The 25,849-nt window shown below is 44.1% G+C and overlaps 2 protein-coding genes across 3 annotated transcripts in view; one reads left to right on the plus strand and one right to left on the minus strand.

The window, feature by feature from the left end:
- Nucleotides 1–709: 709 nt before the first annotated feature.
- CLEC3A (C-type lectin domain family 3 member A) lies at nucleotides 710–15,556 on the plus strand. Its single transcript, XM_066583665.1, has 3 exons — nucleotides 710–898; nucleotides 4,728–4,811; nucleotides 12,085–15,556. The coding sequence occupies exons 1-3, from the start codon at nucleotides 784–786 to the stop codon at nucleotides 12,471–12,473; spliced, it is 588 nt and encodes a 195-aa protein (XP_066439762.1). The 5' UTR covers nucleotides 710–783; the 3' UTR covers nucleotides 12,474–15,556.
- Nucleotides 15,557–22,908: 7,352 nt separating this feature from the next.
- LOC136582540 (uncharacterized) overlaps nucleotides 22,909–25,849 on the minus strand; it is a 57,455-nt gene continuing 54,514 nt past the window's right edge. For both annotated transcript variants that reach the window (XM_066583681.1, XM_066583680.1), the window contains one exon: nucleotides 22,909–23,313. In XM_066583681.1, coding sequence (XP_066439778.1) covers nucleotides 23,135–23,313 — 179 coding nt within the window. In that variant the 3' untranslated portion in view covers nucleotides 22,909–23,134. The remainder of the gene's footprint in view (nucleotides 23,314–25,849) is intronic.

Genomic DNA, 25,849 nt, shown 5'->3' on the forward strand with positions numbered 1-25,849 from the left:
TGCCAATGAACATACAACTGCATCTTTCTCTGCTATAGGGCACTATTCTGTGAGGACTATGGACTAATTGCCTCTGTTGTGGAAGACCTCTGTTGGCACTACTGTCTAGGCACCATTATTTGAGCATTCTGTCTGGCACTATAATGTTGCAACTCTGGCTCCTATATTAGCACCTTCCTGGTAGCACACTTGTTCACAATGCTTTGGGGTGTTATCATGGGGTGTGACATAAAATTAGAGGTGACGTTCCATACCTTACTAATATGTTACATCTGAATTTTCTCTGAAAACATTTCTTAAAAGGGGGCAACTCAGTCTTCTTCCATTAACCTTAATTTTGTAAGAGAAAAAAAAAAGTTTGTCAGTCTTTGTCATCTGCTGCATATAGATTTCTCAAGAAGTTGAAGACTTTATAAAAGTGGAAATATCCTACACATTTCCAAGCTATATCCACCCCCTGATCCCCTACTGAACAGCTCCAGTGTCTGGCTTTCATGTGTTTTGCTGTTTGGGAACAGGTTGAAAAGGTGCATTCATTCCTCTTATAGTATAAGGCAGAGCATACAAGAAAAAGCAAAAAAACATGAAGACAGCACGAAATAAATGCAGGCCCAGAAGGGAGAACAAGGAGGTACCTTATACCACGGCCAAGAGAAGTATTTAACACATCCGTTATTATAAAGCTGCAGCACTCAGCTCTGGAGGCGTTTGGCTTCACAGAACTTTCCTCCATGCTCAAGATACAATCTTATAACTTCTAATTGATATCAGTTGTGAACCACCATGGCTCGGACCCGGCTCACTATTTGTCTCTTCGTAGCCATACTACTGCTGGGTCAGATCAGCGGACAATCATCTAGGTCAAAGAACAAAAAGGATCGCAGGTCTAAGGAGAAAGGTAAGACTTCATTTCAACATGATAGAAATGGTGATTATAGCAACTACCTGGTTTTGGCATAAAATTCTATCCCTGGACCATAGGGGGCAGGGGTATATTACCCGCACTTGTTCTTCTCTGCCGCCCCTCCGATCTGCCAGTTTTGGGTCCAGTTTTCAGCTGTCCAAGATGGCTGCAGTAATTTTCTAACTACTTAATACACATTGTGCACTGCTCTTTGATTGGCCAACACTGATCACATGAGCAGTCCTGGCCAATCAGAGAGCAGGTAGAGTGCATCGCTAGTCTAACACTATCAATGCTTGGGGGGAGTTTAGGTAGTCTGAAGATCGCATAAATAGAAACAGTGGATGGAAGGAACGGTAGAGAAGAACAACTGCAAGTAATAAAACCCCACATCCTCTTGGTCCAGAACAGAATGTTGTTCTGAAACTGAAGAAAGGGTTGCTTTAAGAGCACTGGTTTAAAAATAGTTTAGTAATAGTATATTATCATGCGGGCAGAAAAAAAGGCCAGGTACAGTTTTTGCCTCCTACTTCTGTAGATTTTGCTGTAATCTTGATCGAAGGATGTTGTAGCAAAAATTACAACTAGTTTGATTAAAGGGTGAACCATTTGGGTATTTTTTGGCTAAATTACCTTCCTATTGCATAGTCAAGGGCTAGCGCAAGCTAAAATTCACTCTCTTAAGGGGGCGGTGCCGGAAAACATTTTTATCACCTATCCCGAGTATAGGTGATAAAAGTATGATTGGTGGAGAGCTCACTGCTGAGACCCCCACCATTCCTCAGAATGGGGGTTCTGTATTCTCTTATGTCTCTGCACCCACCCAAAGTGACATCAGACCGAATGTAGCAGTGGCTGGCCATGCGCAGCTGCCACTCCTTTCATTTCAATGGGACTGATAGAAATAGACAACTAAAAGTACTCTCCAGCAGTCCCTTTGAAAATGAATGAACTAACATTGTGTATGCACGACCGCTGCTTCATTCAATTTCCTCCACAGTAGTGAAACCCCCCACTAATCGCACTTTTATCACTTGTCCTACAGATAGGTGATATAAGTGTTTTCTGCTAAACCCCTTTGAGGATCTGTATGTCAGGACTCAGCACTTACAGGGATTGTCTAGCGAATCCTCTGATTAAATAGTTGTGAGAGGTGCCCCGTAGTCAACTGTTATTTGCTAGGGAAGTGGTGGGGAGGCCTAATTTCCCATGCATGGAAATGAAATATGCCTGCATCAACAGGGTCCCCTAGACAGAAAAGTACTCTTTGTAGTAACGAATAAAGTGGGGTCCCAGGCACAGGTCTTTCCAATTACATTCTAATAAGACATATATAGATAAAGGTGTCAAATGCAGACAACCCCTTTAACCCTCTACGTAAACAAATATCTCCTGCTATGCGGTAAAGCAACGGGGAACCCAATCATACACTACATATGAATTAAGAGTAAGAGAACTCCTTTAAGACAACAGATAAGAGAACTGGATAGGTACCAGTGTTCACAAAGCTATAGCTTTGCGGAGTCCTCTCGCTCTAATCCAGGTCCAGAAGTCCTGGTAACATGTATGAATATACTCTGCTTCTACTTTGTGGTGTCTCCACCGATTCTCCATAAGAGCGGGTAGATCTGGGCTGTCACAGTCACAGTTACTAATGAACTGCTTAAAGATATTCCGGCCACTGGAAAGCAAACAGTGGAGGTGAAAAATTATTCACTTGGGGGCTCGTTAGATCCACTAATCAATAATTTTTCTGCAGTTGCCCTTTAAAAAATACTTGTGTGCAATAATTCCATTAACACTCTCACTTTTCCTATGAACAGTCTCTACAAGTACGTTTGGTACATTTTGTTGTTTACCGAGCTCAAACAGGAAATGTGATGTGGACTTTCTGGAAACAGTCATGAAAAGAATATTTAGAGTAAAATATGCGAAAAAGATCATTGATTTACTGAAACGGAGCTCTGCGCTAGTAAACAGGAGGAAGGATGAGATTTAGGGCGCCATATCACAACAAGTTATACCGGTCCGGGATAAGAGTGAGCGCTGTTTAATGTCTCAGTAGAATAAATACAGACATAGCAGAGCTGCGTTCATCATGTTTGGACGTGTTGTAGGTAAATGTATTGAATGATCTGATCTGCGTTATCACAAAAATGTACAAATTCAGATTTGCTACCTCTGTATCTCACACATACTGGCAAAAGTGACAACCAAATAAAGCGCTGCTGCACGACCTTACAATCAAAGGATGATGGATCAGAGCGAAAGGGGAAAAATTCACTTTACTCCAAATATAGAAATAGCGCAGTCAGGCACAACATGGTCCTACTCCGTAACGGAACGTTCATCAAGTGACAAACTCACTATGAGTTAATAGTTCTCATAACACTACATGCCTTATGGAGACAAAGTGTCAAAAGACTAATACGAGAAAACTCAATGGTGCGAAGTACAAAAACATATATATATATATATATATATATATATATATATATACACTGTATATTTATATATATACTGTGTATTAAAAAATAGTGAATATCTAAGTCCCACTTCAAAACAGTGTAATTGCATCATGGGAATTTGTGAGACCAGTTAGACTAGCCGGTCTCATTCTATGCTTGCTTGCTTATTGTAGTCTGCCGGATACATTCATCTATGGCTTTGTTAGCGGACAGCAGGGGAATGCTGAGAAGGGTAAGTAGAACATATTCCCAGATTGAGTGTTTAAGCTCCTATGAGGCCATAAACTTAGATAATTGGCATAGGAGCTGACAGATTCTCTTTTGAGGGGTTGTGCCAACATCACAAGCTATCCCCTATCTACAGGATAGAAGATAACTTACTGATCAATGGGGGTCTTAGTGTTAAGACCATCACCGATCTAAAGAATGGGGGTCCTGGACCTCCTTTTGCCTGTTACTCCACCCGCAGTGATGTAAGAATAAATGGAGCCCCGGTTGAGCATAAATGGTCAGCCATCCATTCATTTCAATGACGTGTTCTATCTTTCGGCGCTTTTTGCTTTTTTTAACCCCCCATGTATCCATATCGAGCCATGGTTTGTTTGATTTGGGTGAAAAAGGCATGACAACACACTTTACAAAGCAGGCACACATTTGCTCTATCGCTGCGTTTTTCACCACCACCAAAAAACGCCAACGCCCGTGTGGAGGCACCCGTAGTATTGCCCAGAAATACCCAGCTCCTACTCCTCGGTTCTTTCTCTGTACCATCCGTCACTCAAAACCTGGGGGCACAGAAAGTCAAAGAAATGGTTGCAACAAATCACATGTAGGGTACGTTCACACGTAGCAGAAAAGTGTGCGCAATTTCCACAAAGGAAAATCCTCATTTAAAAAATGCATCTAAACAGATTTGCAGATTTTGATGCGGATCCGCAACAGATTGCACTCTTTCAATTGAAGGGTGAAATTTTCTACAGAACCACATCAAAAACCGTGTGAAAATCTGCATCAATGATGTGGACTTTGATGTGTTTTTTGTCGCTGTTTTGATGTGGATTTACCGCTATGCGTGAATGAACCCAGAAATGGTTTCTCAAAATAAGACAAACGTGGCCTGAACACCCTGTTACACGTGGGGGAAATTGGTAGGTGGGCTTCATTTATAGGGGCAGGGGACTAGACAAGTGCCAATAGAGTCGACAAAATGGGGAAGATGTATCCAAACTGATTGAAGATGGCGCCGTTCCGGATAATATTTCTGCGCAGCCGCCATGCCTTGTCTTATACATTATGTTGCTTCTTTGTTCTCTACATGATGTTTAATTCAAATCTTCTCATATTGTTACCTGAAGATAAAGACGGGGATCTGAAGTCACAGATTGACAAACTATGGCGTGAGGTGAATTCTTTGAAGGAAATGCAGGCGTTACAAACAGGTAAATATCGTATGTTATCTCAGGCCTAGACTACTTCTTGTGTGAGTCTCAGCGTGCATGTCTTCAGCTCTCCTGGTGTACCGTGACCTGGAGCTTCACTAGTGGCCTGATAGCCACGGTATACGGACTACCCTCCCCGGGGCTATGTTTACACGAGCTTAGAATCTCGGTCTGATATCACGCTTGCCAGGGTTAGATGTTTACAGCGTCTTTGTTTAAAAATCGCATCGCATACGTGACATTGCAATCATCACAGCTGCGCTGTGATTGGTTGCTACGGGCAACAAACTTTTTTTTTTTACACAGCTTTCATAAGAGTGGTGCTCATAGGAACCAATCACAGCGCAGCTTTCATTTTACCTCAGCAGTATTAGAACTAACAACCAATCACAGTGCAGATTTCATTTTACCTTAGCAGCTTTTGTTTTACCTCAGCAGTATACAAACTAACAACCAATCACAGCTTTCATTTTACCTCAGCAGTATAGGAACTAACAACCAATCACAGCGCAGCTTTCATTTTACCTCAGCAGTATAAGAACTAACAACCAATCACAGCGCAGCTTTCATTTTACCTCAGCAGTATAAGAACTAATAACCATTCACAGTGCAGCTTTCATTTTACCTCAGAAGTATAAGGAATAGCAACTAATTACAACACAGCTTTCATTTTACCTCAGCAGTATAAGAACTAACAACCAATCACAGCAAAGCTTTCATTTTACCTCAGCAGTATAAGAACTAACAACCAATCACGGCACAGCTTTCTTTTTACCTCAGCAGTGTAAAAACTAACAACCAATCACAGCGCAGCTTTCATTTTGCCTCAGCAGCTTTTGTCTTACCTCAGCGGTATAAGAAATGAAAACTGTGCTGTGATTGGTTGCTATGGGCAACAAAGACAGGTTTTCTTTTAGACCGCTTTTATGTGGTGGCGGCCTTCTTTTCCGTCACCCACCCTGTACGACATGCAGCATAACAATGTTTAAGAATTAATGGTTCGATACTACCAACGCAGAGTAACAGGACCCCCGCTACACCGTAGAAAGAGCGTCATCCATGTTCCCTTCATGTGTTGGAGTATATATATATATATATCATTGCCTGATGGGTGCCATACCGCACCCCTCATGCTGCAAACCCTGCGTGAGAGAGAACATACAGTCCCCAGTTATGCTATACATTTCCCAGGCTGCTATTTTTTGTGAAGATGATGATTCACAGTGCCCACCTAAAGCCTAGTGGCGCCTACATAGTGTCACACCTTCCTAGTGTCTAGTTATGTGTAGGGGAATTTACTAAGGCGGGGGTCACACGGACATATTTGCACTGCACATTATGCACAAGGCCCGGCTCACACGACCATATGCGTAAAACCCTGCTTGGGTCACATAGGGTTTTACCGCTGCGGAGCCGGCCTATCACTGCGTATGGCAGCAATACTGTATGTGCATGACAGCGTATCTCACAGACGCATGCAGCCATGCACAGATCTCACAGACGCATGCAGCCATACACAGATCTCACACACGCATGCAGCCATACACAGTCCTCCTGATAGCCGCTGACACTTTGCAACAGCATGTATTTATGCTGCCCATACACCATTACATGTGCATGGATGGCGTTAATTACACACCCATAGAGAACCATGGGCTCTCCTGTGTGTAATACATGGCATAATAGAACTTGTTGCATCTTTTTTTGCACTTGCGTATTACCCAATGCGTACGCACAAATGTGAGCAAAATAGCATAAGGCAATGTATTTGATTGCCTGCGGATTACCGCATATCACATGTGCGTACATAGGCCTGTAAAATGCAGTAAACTTACACTCGTGTGAGCCCGGCCTAATACACAGCAAATAGAACCCACTGATTTTGTGTATTTTGTGTGCGCATTTCAGTCGCAGGAAAAAATATGTGTCATGTTCTTGTTTTGTGGACATTTGCGCAGCACAAGCGCCTATTGAAATCAATCAGCGTACATGGCATACGCAGAAAACGTGCATATTCGTGGTGCATATATTAACAAAATCAATGTAAATTTTTACGTATACATATGCGTGCGCAAAGACGCAGGATATTTACACACACATATACACGCAGTAGCGGGCAAATTAGGTAGGTGTAAGCGGACTTTGGTCTTGCAAATACCCTGCGTGTTTGCGCAGTAGAAATGCGTTTACACCCATGTGAAAGAGGATTAGGGGAGGCATTTCCATCACCGGTCTTCTCTGGTGCCCAGTACACCTAAGGGCAGCCGCAGACAGGGGTAAGCACATATATGTACCCACACACTCATTGTCCTGTAATTCCAAGTGGTGATAGTGAACTCTTTCTGGGGGTCCTGCAAACTGTTGGCCTTTTGGGTGTTTATGTCAGCCCTAACCTTTTAAAAAAAAATCAATAAGGATTCAATATTTTAATTTTTGTAGTCTATAATAGGGACATCCTGCCACCTCCATGTGCCCAGAAAGAAATCGGTCCAACCTGGAGTATTTTTCTGGCATAAAATATACATAACTCTATCAGTCCAAGACAGCCACGCCCCTTACTAACAAGCCACGCCCCTCTAAAGGAAAGTGGCGATGTTTGACAAAAACAAGAAAAGTCACAAATTTTGTTGCAAGTGGGCCAAGTGACAAAATTTGCAACTTTTTAACACAAAAATTCTTGCGTAAAATCCATTATAAATGTCCCAGATAGTGTCTATATAGCCAAACAGCCAGAGAGTGTAATACTTTACAAGCACCGAGGCGTACAGTATCGGCGTGGTTCCATACTGTTATAGACAGAGAGCCATACAGGACACTAATAGTGCCAGTCAGTATCCGAGGTGTTAGACTTTGCCACATACTACAATATTGCGCCCATGTAGAGCCATAACGGTAAATCCTACATTGATATATATGGGGAAATTGCATAAACAACAATTACCTGTAATATATTGTGTACTAATCAAAGTCAATCCTGAAATACGTATATGGAAAGGCTCGTTCACAACAGCATCGGAGATTTCACTGGGAACCTCTGTCCCTGAATTCTGTCTAAAAACAGGATGAAATAGCGCAGCATGCTGCATTGCTTCTTCCCAGAAAAAATCCACAAGTCTGGTCAGAACCCGAGTGATAGCAGTTGTACGGTGTGGGATTAAAGCATCTGCTCCTACAATCAAACAGGAGCAGTTCAGGTTCTTTGCTGTCAGACACAGCTGAAGACTCGGAAGAGAAGGGAAAAGTGTTTTCTAACCACTTCTGCCTTCTCCCTTCACAGGCTACTTAGCTTTCAAGGGCACTATGTACTAGAGGGTGAAAGTGTCACGTGACTGCCGGGTGCCCCCTGTCACAGCAGAGCTGCAGGGTCCCAGCAGACCATGATCAGCTCTATTAGTAACTATTGTCACTACAGGGTATGTTTTCCCTTGTTGCTGGAGCTCCTGTGGATGCGGTTCCTGTGGATGCCCCAGCAACAGTGGAAAAGTATGAAACAAAAATAAAAAAAACAATGTGAATGACCCCCAGAGATCTTATGTCGTCATGAGGAATATAGATGGTAAAAAAAATTGTTAAAAAAATTACAGAATAAAATAAAAATATATACATAAAAGAGAAAATGAACCAAAGTCGACGCCAACTAAAACCGTCGCTATATGCGCCCTATAAACTAAAACTATACAAATTATATATCCGAAACAAATGAGCAACCCATTCCCATACTTTATTTTAGCCTAAATATACTAATTTAAAAAATAAACAACTATAAATTTATTTGAAAAAATAAAAATTTTTTAGCTTTTTTACCCCCAATGAAACTAAAAAACTGGAAGAAAAGCCAGTGAAAAAAGATATAAAAAAATCACCGCATATGTCACGGAAAAAAAACACTGCAAAAATAATTTTGGCAGCTGAAGAAAAAAAAAATAGGGCAGTAAAACCGCCACATGGTAAAAATCCTTTAGGACAAACACCGGGCTCTTAAAGGGGTTAAAAAAAACCCCGTTGTAAAACCGTCCTATGGTAACGGCTGCAATCTGCTGATACTTACGTCAGCATACAATAGGTTTACCAAAGGTCTGGCTCCGGGCAGAGCGGTTATAGAATGTCCACTATGTATCATTCTCCGACTATCTCCTCTTCCAAATGTCATTTTAATTACTTTAATTGCAACTTTATATTCTTCGTGAGTCTCAGCAAATGACAAGGATTGCAACCCATGCTGAAAATTGATGTTCGCTGGAACAGTGATGTCGGTATAACACAGTGACCTTTAATAGGTCAGCGATTACCTCCCCATGATACGCTAATAATACAATCTGTCAAGCCTCCTCAGGTAATGACTCAGTCTTTAAACTGCAGCATTAAAACCAAAAATAACACTTTAAGGCCACTTTCAGACAGCTTAGAAAATCTTGCGAGATTTGTACATTGTGAGACGCACAAATCTCGCACGGATATATCACGAATGGGGTCATACACACGGGCGATTTTTTTCCCGCTTAGAAAGTCTTGCATTGCATCACCTATTGTTTTCAATGGAGCCTAACAAACCCCCTAATACACTTCATATTCACCCCCATAGTCACATATAGGAGGAGGAGGAAAAGAACCCCACAATATGCTGTAAATGTACAGACTCCGACCCTTCCATGATTGGCGCTTCCCTGTATGAAAATTAGACCCGTGACCCCAGAATTCAGGATGTAATGAAGTCACATGAAGTTTTCCATGGTTTAGTGTCAGTGTGAATCTGTCGTAGGTGGGGGTGTGACAACAAATTCAGGATGGCGCAGCAGCAACAAAAATATAATTTTACTGAACTGGAACTTGATGAATATTTCCGTTCCACAGGAGGTTGTGGTACTTGAACATTACATAATGACTTTCATGGGGTCTTCACACTAATAAGCGGTCTAAACTCAGTCCGGCAAGGCACTTCCCGCTCTATATAGCCGTCCATCTCATCCTTACTGCTGCATACTTTACCTCCGGAGGTTCGCGGGACACTCTACCACCGCAGCCTCGGTCCACCATAGGAGACCGTCTCTCTCTTTTATGTGTAAATTCAGAGTTCCACCTACTCAAGGACTCCACGCACCGTAGATGGAAAAGGTACATCCAAACAGCGGAACATAACTTTCATATTATGGCTTCTTTTTGGCGTGTCGCACCTTTATAAAGTGCCCTACCATACTGGTACATACACAGCATTAACCAGTACACCATGTTCACCCCCACATTACCAGTGTACATATCAACACTGAACCACTGATCACATCCGTCACAATCCGCAAGGTCTGTCAAGTGTGCACATACTTAGTCATTGTAGGCCCCACATATCTGACAGCTTTTGATGTTCCGAATCCATCTCGCCAGCATCTTCATTGGTATGTTGCCCCTGCAGGATGGGAGCCTCCATCTCCTTCCACGCTTTGTCTTTTTCGACCCTTTCAGTTCACCAACTTCAGCCCCCATCGTCCAGGCCCTTTCATCACATCTTATTACTGCACTGCTTCCCCAGCATTGGGACAGCGCTCAGGCCACAGTTTTTAAATGGCTGTCACCACGTGATCTTAGGACTCTCTTATGTCTGCTAGGCCTCTGCTGGGGGCTGTGGAACACACACTCCTTTTTGCATGTCCTAAATCTCGTCTGTGATATGGACAATTGCAGCATCCGAGGAGCGGGCTCTCAGCCTAGAAGACAGCGGGGTAGAGTTTGGGCCTTGTCACGAGGCTCTACCATCTTCCACCTAGAGGGTAACCAGGGACCCGTCCAAGGGGCCGAGGGCAGGCCATTGAATAGGGTAACCCAACAGTGGTTTACTTGTAGTCCTTTGTCACGTGTGACGCCACCGTTCCGTCCTCCGCAGTGAATTCCAGACGATGTAATAATGAGTCCACACACAGAGTTGACTTTTAAAGGCCGAACCGAGAACGGTCGGTAAAGCCGTTTACTTGCAACACAACTTGAATAAATTCAGAAACAGTCCAAAACAGTTTTACATCCACCAGCGAGAAACTGGTGCGGAAGGACACGTGGTGTGACAGGGAAGAAACACTGGGGGACAGAGGGACTTTCACAGGCCAAGTTATCTGTGGATCTCTGTTCCTGGCCACTTTTCTAGTTGCACTCTCCAACTCTCTACCGGTACACACTCTCAGAGAATGACATACACGCAGCGCTGCACGGCAGGGTGTCGCAGTCCTTGCAGTTTCTCTCTCTCACTCCTTGATCCTCTGACTTAGGAAGGAGGTATCCAAGGCATGCATATGCCATCCTCTCAGCCTCTTCCATCTTCCCTACACACAGACTAAAGGTGTCTGAGTGCAGACAAACTTCTGACCTGCAAACAGCTCAAGCAGAAGACTGATAGAAAGACCTCTCTCATGCACCTTGTAGCCACATATATAAAACAAGGTCACATGATACACAAATGATACATTTCCAGACATAGCCCAGACAGGAACCCATTCAGTGCTGCAGCTATGCAATACACATCATATTCACTCATGTAGAAGACACTGACAATACATAGGCACAAGACAAACATAAACCATTCAGAAACGTCTAGAAAGTTTTGTACATTAACTTCTGTACACTACACAAGAATAGGACATGCAATTAGTTTTTTGTGTGGACCATCTGTCCATGTGAAGAAACGGTAGTGTGCATAGCGCCAAAGGCTATAATGGGTCTGTGAGTTAACATGGCCAACATATGGACCCATATACGCTAGTGTGCCAGAGGCCTTAGAGAAATAGAATGGCAAGACTCCAGGGGGCAAAAGAACGCGAAAATTGGATACATCAGCTGTGGAAAAACATCTCCTGTTTGGGTAATCCAGATTTCTGGTGCACCATGCTGATGGGAGGTCAGAATTTGAACCCTTCCTGTCAGATGTCAGCAGTTCATACTCGGGGAGGTGGTATAATGGTATGGGGAATGTTTTCTTGGCACCCCATGGGTTCTCTGATATCTGTGGATGGAGGCCACAACAAATTGCTGCGGTTCTGAAGACCAAAGAAGGTCCAGTACGGTACTAGATGGCGTCTCTAGTAAAATGGCCATTCAGTGTATATTTTTATAGGTTAAATTCAAATACTATTTTGAGGCACCGTCTTCTTTGTGGCTGTAAAACATGTTTTGTGGTTGTTTCTGTGTCTGCTTCAATTTAAAGGCTCATAAACAATGTAGCGGTTGATGAAATTGTAGTTTTATGACTGCCGTCTCCCTTACCATGAAAAATGACATGATCCTTCTTTACTTGCAGTTTGCCTTCGGGGTACAAAAATCCATAAAAAATGCTACCTGGCATTTGAGGAAACCAAGCATTTTCATGAGGCCAATGAGGACTGCATCGCCAAAGGGGGCACCTTGGCCATCCCAAGAGACGCAGATCAGAACAATGCCCTCCGTGATTATGGAAAGAAGAGTCTGCCGGGTGCCGGGGACTTTTGGTTGGGTATCAATGATATGGTGACTGAGGGGAAATTTGTAGACGTCAATGGAATTGCTATTAATTATTTTAACTGGGACCGGTCACCGAATGGAGGCAAGCGCAAAAACTGTGCTATGCTGACACAGAGTTCCCAAGGAAAGTGGGTTGACAAAGTTTGCCGTACTTTAAAGAAATATGTCTGTGAATTCATTATACCTTAGACGACAAATGTCACCAGTAGGGATGAGCGAGCGTACTCGGAAAAGCACTACTCGCTCGAGTAATTTGCTTTATCCGAGTATCGCTGTGCTCGTCCCTGAAGATTCGGGTGCCGGCACGGAGCGGGGAGCTGCAGGGGAGACCGGGGAGGAACGGAGGGGAGATCTTTCTCTCCCTCTCTCCCGCCCGCTCTCGCCTGCGACTCACCTCTCAGCCGCAGCGGCATCTCTAGAGATTTTGCCCTATTGATGACCTAGGAACCTATTCAATACCTATAGGGTCCTACCTGAGATAATAGTGTCCCAGTAATGACCTCTTCAACATATACTAAACACACATAGGTGTAGCATAATGGAGAAAATCTTAGATGTAGCAGAGCTGATGTTGACAAATGGCATAATGTTAGTGATAGCTGTGGGTTTTCATAGGCCTTCAAGTACACCAACTTCGTGGTTCAATGACAAATTTAGCACTGCTACATCTATAGTTTTTATGTTCAGGTGTTTCAGATAAATCTATACTTAAAAGAGCACTGGAGATAAAATTGTTATACCTAGTGCAGGGCCTGAGGGGGGCGGTGCATGACGGAGATTTAAAGGGGTTTTCTGGGCATTTACTAATGACCTATCCTCATTAGGCTTGCCCGCTCGGGATCCCCGCTAATTAACTGATAGTGAGGCCCGCTGTTAGTGCGGCTGAGCCAAAGTCTGCATTGGTGGTCATAGCCAGAAGTGTAAGAGAAAGGCTTGAACTCAAAGAGAGCGATGCCTTCTATTACCGTATACTTCCGGCTCCTCATTTGTGCTAGAACCTAAAGTGTAATGCAGCGCAACAGCGGTCGGAGGATCAGTTGATCGGTGGGGATCCTGAATGGCGGACCTCAAACTCATTAACTATTGATCACCTATCCTGAGAATAAGGCCTCTTTCACACGGGCGACAACAATAAAGCCGCAAGAACACATCGCATCTGTGTTCTGTGCAATATTTCAATTTTGTGTCGCTACAAAGTCTCGTGTAGCGCTCTTTTGCTGAGATTTTTTTGGAGAGCTTGAAATATAAACTCTACCACCGAAAATAAGCCCTATCTGCCTTTAAAAACAAAAAACCCAATACATCACCTATCTGGCGCAGTCCGCTCCACTGCACTTCTTCTCTGCAGCTCAAGAACACTTGCTTGTAGTTTTCGGCTAACGAATCCTGGTCAGAGGTTGAAAAACCCTGCCTCCGGGAACTGCTAGCTTTGATTGGCTCTCGAGCGCCGCAGCTCAGCTAATCACTGCAGTGCTCGATGAACCAATCACAGCCATCGCATTGAATGCCTGTAATTAGTTCATCGAGCGCTGCAGTGATTGGCTGAGCCGCGGCGTTCGAAAACCAATCAGAGCCAGCGCTTCCTGGAAGGGGGGGTTTTGACCTCTGACCAGGAAGCACTGGCTGAAGACTACAGAAAAGTGTGCCGGAGCTGCAGAGGAGACTGCGGCAGAGCTGACTGTGCCTGATAGGTGATGTATTGTGTTTTTTTTTAATGTAGCTAGGGGTTATTTCAGGGGAAACACTAGGATTTCCTACTGTTAAGGTTGCATCGCACCGCACAAAAAACGTGTTTTCATGCGATGCGATCCAACCCAAAGGAAGTCTCCATAGCCTACAAAACATTGCTAATGTGAAAGAACCCAATGGAAAGCATGGACTTCACATACATGCCATTTGTAGCCCTGTCGCATCCCGAGAAAATCGCGCAATTTTGTCACCCGTGTGAAAGAGGCCTAAGTTATCAACAGTAAATGCCTGGAAAACTACAATTAAGAAAACCAATGAGAGGATCCTGTCATACTGCGCCCCCTTAGGGCTGCATTAGGTAGAACACAGTATCAGTTTTACCCCAAGTGTTCCTATTATTTATTCCGTTACTTAGAGGCATGCAAAAAACTAGCCGTGGATTACAAATGGGGTCCATGGGAGTCATGGAGCTGGGACAGAGTATCACATAACGCTTGTTCACACTTCCTTTTATCTCAGTTTTGCATTTTGGTCTCTCTGTTCTCTCTGAAGCAGAAAAATGGACGTAAAACTGAAACAAAATGATTCGTTTTTCCCTATTGATTTCAATGTGTTTTTAAAAAAAAGCTGAATGATTTCCTTTTGCTTCAGTTCCATTTAGTTTAATTTATTTTGCAGCAGACTGCGTTAGGGACCTTCCTAACTGGATGGAATGGTCTGCAGGATGGAGCGCAGGCAAAAATTGCCCAACATCCCTTCTGTGAAATTCCAATCCTCTCGCCCGAGTTGCATGCGCGATATTGGGAAACACTTCCAAACTTTGGATTGCAATGGGAAACCTTACATTGCCCTTGCATGCACATCGTACGGCATGTGAGATCCATGCAATGTATTTAAGATCCCTTTGTAAGCAATGGACTATGCATTTCGATGAATGTGAAAAAATAGAACATGCCAAGATTTTCTCCATCGCCACATCAGAGTGAGGGAAAACACGAGTATGTCTCCATTCACAAGAATGGAGTTCATATTTGCATGCGTTTTGAGAATCTCGCAATGCACAAAACTCACGCCAGATTCTCGGTCGCGTGAAACTGGACATAATTTCTGTTTGTCTGCTTCAAAAACAGAACAGAGAAATGGAAAGGCAAAATTGAGATAAAAGGAAGTGTCAACAAGCCCTCAAAGTAGTTGTATGGTATTAGAAAAACCACGCCACACCTGTCCGTAAGTTGTGTGTGGTATTGCAGTCGACCCGCATTCACTTTAGTAGAGCAGAGCTACAATAAAGATACGACCCCTGGCCATTTGTGGTGCCGTCTCTAGAAGGAAGCGGTCCTGTTCTTCTCAGCTTCTGCAACCCATTTTAAACTGGTCCTGGTTCTGCGTCTTTAGTTTTGAGATATTTTGAAGTGCATTTAGCAAGTACAAATTGTATTTTGTGGAAATGACTGCATCACATTTGATTTTGTTTTGTGCCATCACTTGTTTTGTTATGTCCATGAATAGAAGTCATCGCTGAGAGCTGCGACAAGTGTTACTGTTGTGATCTTATTTATAAATATATTTTGCATTGATGGATAGTTTGGTTTGCTGTTTGTTTCAGAGGCGGCCACTTTATAACTTTTGAGTGTTTTATAGACTATGTTCATTTCGATACTATCCCAATGGATGTGTCATATTCTTAAAGGGAACCTGTCAGCACTTCCACGCTGACAGGTTCAAACTACCTCCAGCTATAGATTATGGAGGCAGAGCTGGTTCTGAACCTCGTCCGGCTACAATTCCTATGAACATCAGACCTTACAAAATTGCCTTTTAAAATTTCCAGCACCGCGTGCAAATCTCAGCCTACTGGTTCAGTGGCGAGGCTGTACCATCTCTACTGCCCAGAGTTTCTTTTGTACCTCCTCCTGTCTCTGACTGTGTGATGTGGATGACATCTCCATCATCAGTATAAGGCTGCCTTCACACGAGCGATAAAACGCTGGCCGAAAATCGCAACCATCTGATGCATTGGATTCCAATGCATAGAATGATAGAGTTGCAAGGGACCTCCAGGGTCATCGGGTCCAACCCCCTGCTCAGTGCAGGATTCACTAAATCATCCCAGACAGATATTTGTCCAACCTTTGTTTGAACACATCCATTGAAGGAGACATCACCACCTCCCGTGGTAACCTGTTCCACTCATTGATCACCCTCACTGTCAGAAAGTTTTTTCTAATATCTGATCTGTGTCTCCTCCCTTTCAGTTTCATCCAATTGCTTCTAGTCTTTCTTTGTGCAAATAAGAATAGGGCTGATCCTTCTGCACTGTGACAGCCCTTCAGATATTTGTAGACAGCTATTAAGTCTCCTCTCCGCCTTCTTTTTTGCAAGCTAAACATTCCCAGATCCTTTAACCGCTCCTCATAGGACATGATTTGCAGACCGCTCACCATCCTGGTGGCTCTTCTCTGAACTTGCTCCAGTTTGTCTATGTCCTTTTTAAATTGTGGTGCCCAGAACAGGACACAGTTTTTCAGATGACCACATTGTGGACTGATGTTCAGCCTCTGATCTATTAGTAAACCCAAGTCTTTTTTCACATGTGCTGCTTAGCTCAATTCCTCCCATTCTGTATACGCTTTTTTCATTTTTCTTGCCCAGATGTTGGACTTTGCATTTCTCCTTGTTAAATACCATTCTGTTAGTCGCCGCCCACTGTTCAAGCTTTCCTCGATCTTTCTGAATCCTCTCTCTCCTCCCTAGTGTTAACTATCCCTCCTAGCTTTGTGTTGTCGGCAAATTTGATCAGTTTCCCATCAATTCCCTCCTCCAGATCGTTTATTAAAATGTTGAACAACACTGGGCCTAGGACAGAGCCTTGTGGTACCCGACTTGACACATTCTTTCAGTTGGATGTGCAGCCATTTATGACCACTCTTTGAGTACGATCACTCAGCCAGTTGTGAATCCACCTAACAGTTGCCTTGTCAATCTCATATCTGGTCATTTTTTCAATAAGTATGGTATGAGATACTTTGTCAAATGCCTTATTAAAGTAAAGATATACTATATCCACCCCATTTCCCTGATCAACCCAGTCGGTGGCATGACTTGTTTGTTACAAACCCATGCTGGCTTTGATTAACTACTCCATTTTCATCCAAGTATCCGTACAGGTGGGTGATTTCCGGTGCATAAAATTGGCCGGCTGCAAAAAAATAGCGCATACTGATCGCATTCTGGCCGGCCGCTTTTACACTGGTCGGAAAAGATAGGTCTGGACCTAAATTGCGGCCAGAATAGGCCGGCTGGGCCCATAGCCTATGAGCGCTGCCGGAAAAGGGAGGTGGGAGGGAGTTGGGCAGCATCTCTGCTAAACTCCCTCCCCCTCTCCACCCCTTGCCGGCTCCTGGCAAGGGGAGAGGGTGGGACGGGGCGGGAGATTAGCAAACTAGCTTTGTTAAGTTCCCGCCCCATCCTTTTGCTGGCAGCTGGCAAGGGGCGGAGAGGGGGCAGGAGTTTAGCACACTAGTTCCCACTCCATCCTGCCCCCTTCATTAGCTGACAGCTGGCAAGGGGCGGAGAGGGGGAGAGAGTTTAGCAGAGCTAAACTCTCTCCCCCTTCCAGATGGTATTCTGGGCTGCGGCATACATGCGCCACAGCCCGGCTGTCTGAATGGGCGACAAAAAACAGGAGATGCGGCCGTAAATCGCACTGACTGTGTGAAGGAGCCCTAATAAAGGTGACACAGGCGTATTTGTACACCAAGGCCTCCATAGATGTCAAAGGTGGTGGGCAGCTGCACTTACAGTATGCAAAGAGATGCATGAAACGTTGCCCAATGGCACTGGAACTAAGTGGCAGATCCCTGCTGATCAGCTATTGATGACCTATCCTGGGAATATGTCAGCAATACTAAAAGCCCCGGACAACGCTTTAGTTTTTAATAGTGTAGTTAAGGCAGCAACTAAAATGCTTTTGTATATAACAAGGGTGGCCTCAGCTGCTGCAGAATAAGTTGATCTTTGTGCAGTTTCTCCTGAAACAGAGGAGTTCAGAAGAATTGAGGAATGCAGAAAATTCTGTATGGTGTAGAGAAAGTAAAATATAATGCAAGACTGACAGCCTCCATCTAAAGCAAGGACGGCCGCAAAGACCATAACATGCTATTAATATGTGCCCCTTCATTAAGGGACAAGTTTCCTTTAAAAATCTCTACATGACTCAATCACTCCACCTAGTGGTCATTATTAAACTTTAGCTGAAGAAGAGCAAGTACTAAAAAAGAAAAGGACACAGTGAGATGGATTTGCTTAGATATATGTATACGGAGATTGTGTGACTGTATATACAGATACATAACCTGAGTTAGGGCTTATTCACACAAACGTATTTTACATCAGTATTTTGAGAGCCAAAATCAGGAGTGGAGAGAAGGTATAATAGAAATATTTGCATGTCTTGTGTATTTTGGTCCCACTTCTGGTTTTGGCTTTTAAAATACTAATGTAAAATACACTCATCTGAATAAGCCCTTAATATGAACCTCTGTGGTCTCGGCCCCTGAGATACGACTGTGTGAAAGCAGGTTGATATCACTTACATTACTTTTTAGCTAAGCACCTTCAGATGAACATAAGTAAATTTGCTTTTGCTTAATGAAAGTTGTGTATTTGCACACAGAACCGTGTTTTTTACTGTACGGTTTGCGTGCACAAAAAAAAAAAAAACACATATCGTTGCTCCCAGCCATTGAAATGGCCGAATTCTTTAATGAGTGCCAGATGTGTTCTTTTTCTGCCCAAATGCACCCATGTAAAGGACCCTTATACAGAAGCTAGTAGAGCGCACCCTACATAATACCATATGATGAGTTACTGCTGCCATTTGGACAGGTGCCAAGTGCTCTGACTACAGGAACTGCATGTAGCGAGGATAGATTTCTGTATTGTACATACAGTATCATAAAATGGTAAAATCAAACTTTGGCAAAGGCAGATTACACCGTACCTTGACATCAGAATGTGAATGTACCCCATGTATTAGAGGTGTGGGAGCCCGAATTTAGCCAAATCCCTGAATAATGTGCCCCAAATCATAAAAGCGTCATACTGCACATTCTACAAGTTAGTCCGCGTTAACACTTTATATAATTAATAGTAAGAACACCAGAAAATCGTGTACAAGTCACAAATAGCACCTGCATATAACAAGTAATTCCAATTCTATCTGGGCAGTTGTGCCCGACTCTTTCCATGCTTTGCCACGGCAGCTTTCAAAGGACTGGACTGCAGCGTATCCATTGTCTGATGTCTATTCCCATGTCCTTCTTGCTGGGGTCCAGTCAAAGTGTCTTCCTTTTACCGCTGACCATTCCAAGTGGCATCTCTTGCTCCAGCGAATCTGCCCTCATCACATCTCCAAAGTACGTCTATCTCTGTCTGATTTTGCCTGCCAAGGACACCTCTGGTAGATACGGTCCAGGACAGCTTTGTTGGTGACTGTACCTAACCAGGGAACGATAGAAGTTTTCTCCAACACCAAGGAAGGAATTACCACCATCATTTCATTAAATAATACCGTCATACAGATATTGGCACAAGACCACAATGCTTTTCTACAATGGTATTACCAAAACAACCCCTTGGAACAGAGCCATTTGGATGTATAAAGAATACTTGTCTGCTTGGCTTCCAAAACCAGTAACTGATACCTCCTTTCATCCTCTATACTTCCTGGAGACAGATACATAGCCTAGCCGTTATATAAACATCCACAGCAGGTATAGATTGTTAAATTAGAAAGATTAAGGTCAACCAAGGGTACCAATGCTTGCATCAACACGAACTGGTGTATGTTGTCACAACCGGAAGTATGGGTGGAGACATCGGTTGGCCATCACAATGACAGGGAACACCTATGTAACGCCCCCATGTAGTGGTGTGTAGGGTTAGGGTGAGTGTAACAGTTATGGATAGGTTTAGCATTAGCGTTATTGTGCTGCTCGCCGCTACAGCAGGAGTAGCCGCAACATTACTGGGGAAGCGGGATTTACGATCTAGACACCAGTTTAAGCTGCCGGGGGGCCTGGAGACCCAGAGCGGCGCTGGAGTAGCAGAAGCAGAACTGGCAGAGGTCGGCAGCGGAGCCAGCTGCGGCGGCGGTCACCAGCATATATGTCAGCGCTGAAGGTAGCCCACCATGGAGACTTACACCAGGATGTACAGCGGTGGAGCAGGGAGTGCCACAGTCATTGGAGCACTTAAGAGATGCTGGCAGGAGGCAAGAAGTCCAAGCGGCTGGAATAGTAACAGGAGCACGGAGGGGTCGGCTAGGACATAAGTCAGAGCGGCTGGGAGAGTGACAGGAGCGTGGAGGGGTGAGTACAAGTCTTACCTTTCGTATGGGGAGGAATGTCAGTTAGCCAATTGACAGCAGTGGGTGTTTCATTTTACTCCACCAGGACAAACCCTTTTCTCCACCCCTAGTTCCAGTGGAGACAAGATACACCAGTACCCATCAATACTCCTTACACAGATAGGATATTGCCCTATATGTCCCAGCATGATTGACTATGATGAGCAAAGCTGGGTCATAATTAGGGCCAGGGTCACAACTAGGGTGGTAAAAATAATTCTGGGGGCCTACAGTACAGCTGCATGCAAATATTACCTGATCCCTGTTCAGAAATGCCTTTTTGTGGCATTCTCCATATACTCAATGGAAAGTTGAATGCATTTGTGTATGACCCTGTTCCCACATCAGGAAGGAACTGGTAGGACCTGCACATACTAGGTGAATGAGGGCCTATGTGCAGCTAATGTGGAGGGCCCATCCTGGGTCACAGCTCATCAGAGAATTCACCCATTCCCTTGTGGGTCAATCAGAGCCTGCTGAGGACTTTGAAGATCATGTGTAAAAGCTTTAAGGGCACTGAAATCAATGAGAATTACCGAAACAGTGATGAACATACAATAAATCTCTAATTAAAAACAATAATGTCTCCATTGCAACCCATGTCAGAACCCATTTATTAGGGACTTTGGAGTTGCTCCAGCACTGGGACTTAAAGGTGTAAGCATGGGTGAGTCTATAAGCTTCATCTCATTATAAGATATATGCAGGAAAGGATTCCAGAGTAACAATATTTATTTTCTGCATTTGACCCAGTATATGACTAAGCCATATGGGAAAAAAATATTAAAATATGTTTATGTCCATACACAAAGTCTGGAATAAATGTAGCAATACAAAGTCAGCCAAAGTAAAGTTCCAGGTGTTGACATTTTTCCGGCCAGCACATTCCTTCTTGCCTAAGGCCACACACAATCTGTTGTCTGACCTCGCCCAGCCGCATATGAAGGACAAGACCTTCATTGGATAGATCACACCATGTTGGCAAATACATAATACATAAAATGTTGCTTTAGAATGCAGGTTTTAAAAAAATAAATGATGAATTCTTATTAACACTTTAAAAACCTAAGTCTGGCAGCCAGACAACCGCTTTAGGGCTTATTAACACGGATGCGCCCGCCGACAACTTACAAATGTGTGAACAGGCGCACAAATCTAACGTTTGTGTGCCCATTCAGACAGCCCATGGCCGACACATATACGCTGAGGCCGCAATGCCATCAGACGGGGAGAGGGAGGGGGGGGAATAGTTTAGCTCTGCTAAACTGTCTCCTGTCTCGCCCTTCTCTCCCCCTCGGCAGCTCTCGGAAAGAGGAGGCAGTGGGACGAGGCGGGAGCTAGTGTGCTAGGTTCCCACCCCCTCTCCACCCCTTGTTGGTAGCCAGCAATGGGAGGAGGCGGGATGGGGCGGGAGCTTAGCAGCTAGATCCGCCCCCATCCTGTCCCCTCCCATTGCAAACAACTGGCAAAGGGCGGAGAGGAGGAGAGATGGGGGGGGAGAGTTTAGCAGTCACGCTGCTAAACTCCCTCCGACCTACCTTCTCTGGCAACTGTCATAGGCTCCCATAGGAGTCTATGCAGCAGCCGACGTATTCCGGCCAGGAAGATTGTTCCAGGATTATCCTTTCCTGGTCAGCGTAAAAGCACCGGGCCAATATGCACTTTATATACTTGTTAGGCCGCCTGCAGACGAGCGGGTCGGATCCGGCAGCGAGAATTCTCGCCGCGTGATCCGACCCGAGCGCCTGCAGGGAAGAACGCGTACTCACCCGCGCCTGGCGGCCCCGACTCTTTCATGTGTCGGCTGCCGCGCAGCCGGCGCATGCGCAGACCGGAGCCGGCGGCCGGGTGAGTGCGTGCCCCGCAGAAAATTAGGACATGCCGCGGTTTGTTTGCCGCGCGAGATTTCGCGTGGCCAAACCGCGGCCGTCTGCATAGGAGTGCGTATTTTAATGCACTCCTATGCAAACTTTCAGCGGCGGAAATCCCGCAGCGGGATTTCCGCTCGTGTGCAGGCGGCCTTAAAGGGATTGTCCTGTTGCTGGAAGAGTTTTTTAGTGTGCCGACACGGTTAAAAGGGAAGCTCCAACTTTAAAGCCATCTCCTGTCCACAGGATAGGGAACAACATTCCAATCAGTGGGGTTTTCAATACCCCAGATTGCAGAGTTCCAGGGCTCAGCAGTTTCCAGCAGCTCCATTGAAATGAATGGGCTGGTGGTGCTCATGCTTTTCTGCTTCTCCATTCATGCAGGGACCCAGTTAGGATCGGAGGTAGTTGAACCCCCACGAATCAGAAAGTACTCCCTATTCTGTGAAAAAGTACTCCCTTTCCTGCATGACCTCAAGGAACAAAAAATGGACGATAGGAAAGTTTGCCCTCGATTGGTCCAATGTGTGGCCAGCTTTACACTTCTACAAATAGTTTATTTAAATGGCATCGTGGACGTTAACTGAAATAGGATAGAACATAGAATGCAGATGAAACCAAAAAAATTAAAGAAAAAAAAACACCTCAGATAAGAAAATATTTTTAAATACAACTTTAGCCCTTTATTGTTGCTACCAACTCTGTTTTATACTATTGACACATAGCGTAGGTCGCACGTTTGTGAGATTATATTTACATTCGTGTTCTGCAGAAGAATGTACTACAACCAAGTCACATTCAAAAACTGATGCCCAGATAGGAATTCGCTCTTTTCGGTCTTGGCATGGACCCCGGTCATGGAATGGTCTCACATTTGCAAAGCTTTATTCAAATACTGAAGTCACAAGTCCATGAAGTTTGAATTCTTCCACCACTTGCTTGGAGTGCTTGATTTTAGCTGCCAAGGCTTCAAAGACATCGTTCTGGTCCACCGCTGTGGCTATCTTATAAATGAACTGTTCCGAGGATTCCAGACCACGGAGACCAAGGTTAACACCGCAACCTGAAGACCAGCAAGAGAGAAGAGGCCAATTAACTTTTATACTAGCTTTGCTTGCTCTGATTTTATAACACACTAACACACACACCTTTTTACTCTACGGGATAGCATTTCCATTCAAGGTCAGACTGGCCAAGTGGATCCAGTGGTGAGAGTAGGGAGACATTGGAATTTGGGGCTTTATATTAGGGTTCCAATATAGGCAATCCATCAGCAGCTAACTTTGGTGTAAGAGGGTTTTCCCATCAGCAACAAGTTTGTTTAAAGGGGTATTCTGGACATTACCTGTCCTGAGCATAGGTCACGAATAGTGAATCATGAGCCAACTGTCAAATACAGGGAGATTCAAAAAGAATGGTGCACAAGTAAAAGTTGATTTCTTCATGGAGGACTTGCCGAACAACAGCTAGAATGCCATGAAAAAGACAGTTCTTCTAAGTTTTTACTGCACCTTACAGATGTTGGATGTGGGCGCCGTTGGTGACACGGCAGATGTAACGTTGGTAGTCCAGTTTTGCCCAGAAGCATCTCAGCATATCCTGTTAATTTATTGCACTGCAGCAGAGGTGTGTTTTAAATTGCCTAGTGTCACCAACTGAGCCCACATCCAAATCTGTAAGGTGCAATAAAAACTTGAAGAGTCCTATCTTTTTATGTCATTCTGAGCTATTCTGTTTGAGGTACTCTTAATGTGTGGCAGAGGGGACATTTGGACCCCTCTAGCACTAGCGCCTGGGTGTCAATGCCACCTCTGCATCCCTTATAGCTATACCCCTGCATATTTACATTCACTATACAATATCCAAACTCCTTCTCTCACACCAATACGGAAATGTACAAAGAACTTTTTGTATACAAGCCAAAAAAGGGACAAATTAGAGGGCAACACCATCTGTACAGAATGTCTGAATACTTCTCTAGGTGACTTTGCATCTTTTGTTTCAGGCTGAAGATGGAGCTCTGGAATAATCCAGGGACTGTTAAAGTTACATAAATGTGCCAAGATATATTTAGACTTCTCTTCCACAATATTGTTAGCTTGCCAGCGGAAACTGCAGAGTCATAATACGGAACTGCAATCCATAAAGCCGTGGCATAAATTGGCCAGTAATACTGCGTTCCTGCAATACTTAAATTAGACTATGCATATTGATTTCCTTTAAGGACTTAATGTCTGTAAGTAAAAAAATAAATATTATGACAGTCTCATAAAAGCTAAAACACATGGACTATTGTACTGTAATAGAAGGACTGATAAGTGCACAATAGTCTACTCTGGACAGGTTCCAGATATTCCACTCCTAGAATTGTGCAAATAGAGTATTACGAGGTAACTGCCCAAGTTACATAATCCTCCTATTCAGATCTAAGGGTTTGTTCACATCTGTGTTAGGCTCCATTAGTGCCGTCTCTATGCTCCTTTTTTGTGGAGCAGAACATGGAATTAAAACCAGAATAAACTCTTCCATTCCCCCCCCCCCCCCCATCGATTTCAATGGGTTTGCTAACAAAAAAAAGAAAGAAAAACAGAAACCTAACTGGACGGAAGCATAGAGTCATAAAATGGAATCATAGAATCAGAGGTGTTGAGTTGGAATGAACCTGTGGGGTCATCGGGTCCAACCCCCTGCTCATTGCAGGATTCACTAAATCATCCTAAGAAGAGGTCTGTCCAGCCTTTGTTTGAAGACTTCCATTGAAGAACTCACCACCTCCTGTGGTAACCTGTTTCAATTCATTGATCACCCTCACTGTCAGAGTTTTTTCTAATATCTAATCTGTGTCTCCTCCCTTTCAGTTTCATCCCATTGCTTCTAGTCTTTCCTTGTGCAGATGAGAATAGGGCTGATCCCTCTGCACTGTGACCGCCCTTCAGATATTTGTAGACCGCTATTAAGTCTCCTCTCTGCCTTCTCTTCTGCAAGCTAAACTTTCCCAGATCCTTTAACTGTTCCTCATAGGACATGATTTGCAGAGCGCTCACCATCCTGGTGGCTCTTCTCTGAACTTGCTCCAGTTTGTTGATGTCTTTTTTTAAATTGTGGTGCCCAGAACTGGACCCAGTATTCCAGATGAGGTCTGACCAAGGAAGAGTAGAGGGGGATAATTACCTCATGTGATCTAGACTCTATGCTTCTCTTAATACACCCCAAAGTGTCTTTAGCTCCTCTACTTTCCTTCAGAATTTTTTGTCTTTGTTCATTTGTTTCCACTTCTAAGGCCTCGTTCTATAGGAACCAATAGGTTCCTATAGAAGCGTTCAGATGGGCGATTTTCTAAAAAAGATAGGACATGCGATTGCAAACTCGCATGTCGGCTCCAAGGTGCATGCAAAGATAGGACACGCCCAACTTAGCTGCATGCTTTCCATAGGCTCCTATGGGAGCCTTGAAAGCAAGCGCCTCGGATCGTGTGAACGAGAGAGACTACACGGAGCTTGAACCCGCCTGTTCACGCAATAGCAGCACTGTTTTATCGCTGTTTAGCAGCGTCCAAGGAGTAGGCCCTCAGATGAGGAGACAGTGGGGTAGAGAGAGAA

The sequence above is a fragment of the Eleutherodactylus coqui genome, chromosome 11, assembly GCF_035609145.1.
Source record: "Eleutherodactylus coqui strain aEleCoq1 chromosome 11, aEleCoq1.hap1, whole genome shotgun sequence".
NCBI lineage: Eukaryota > Metazoa > Chordata > Amphibia > Anura > Eleutherodactylidae > Eleutherodactylus > Eleutherodactylus coqui.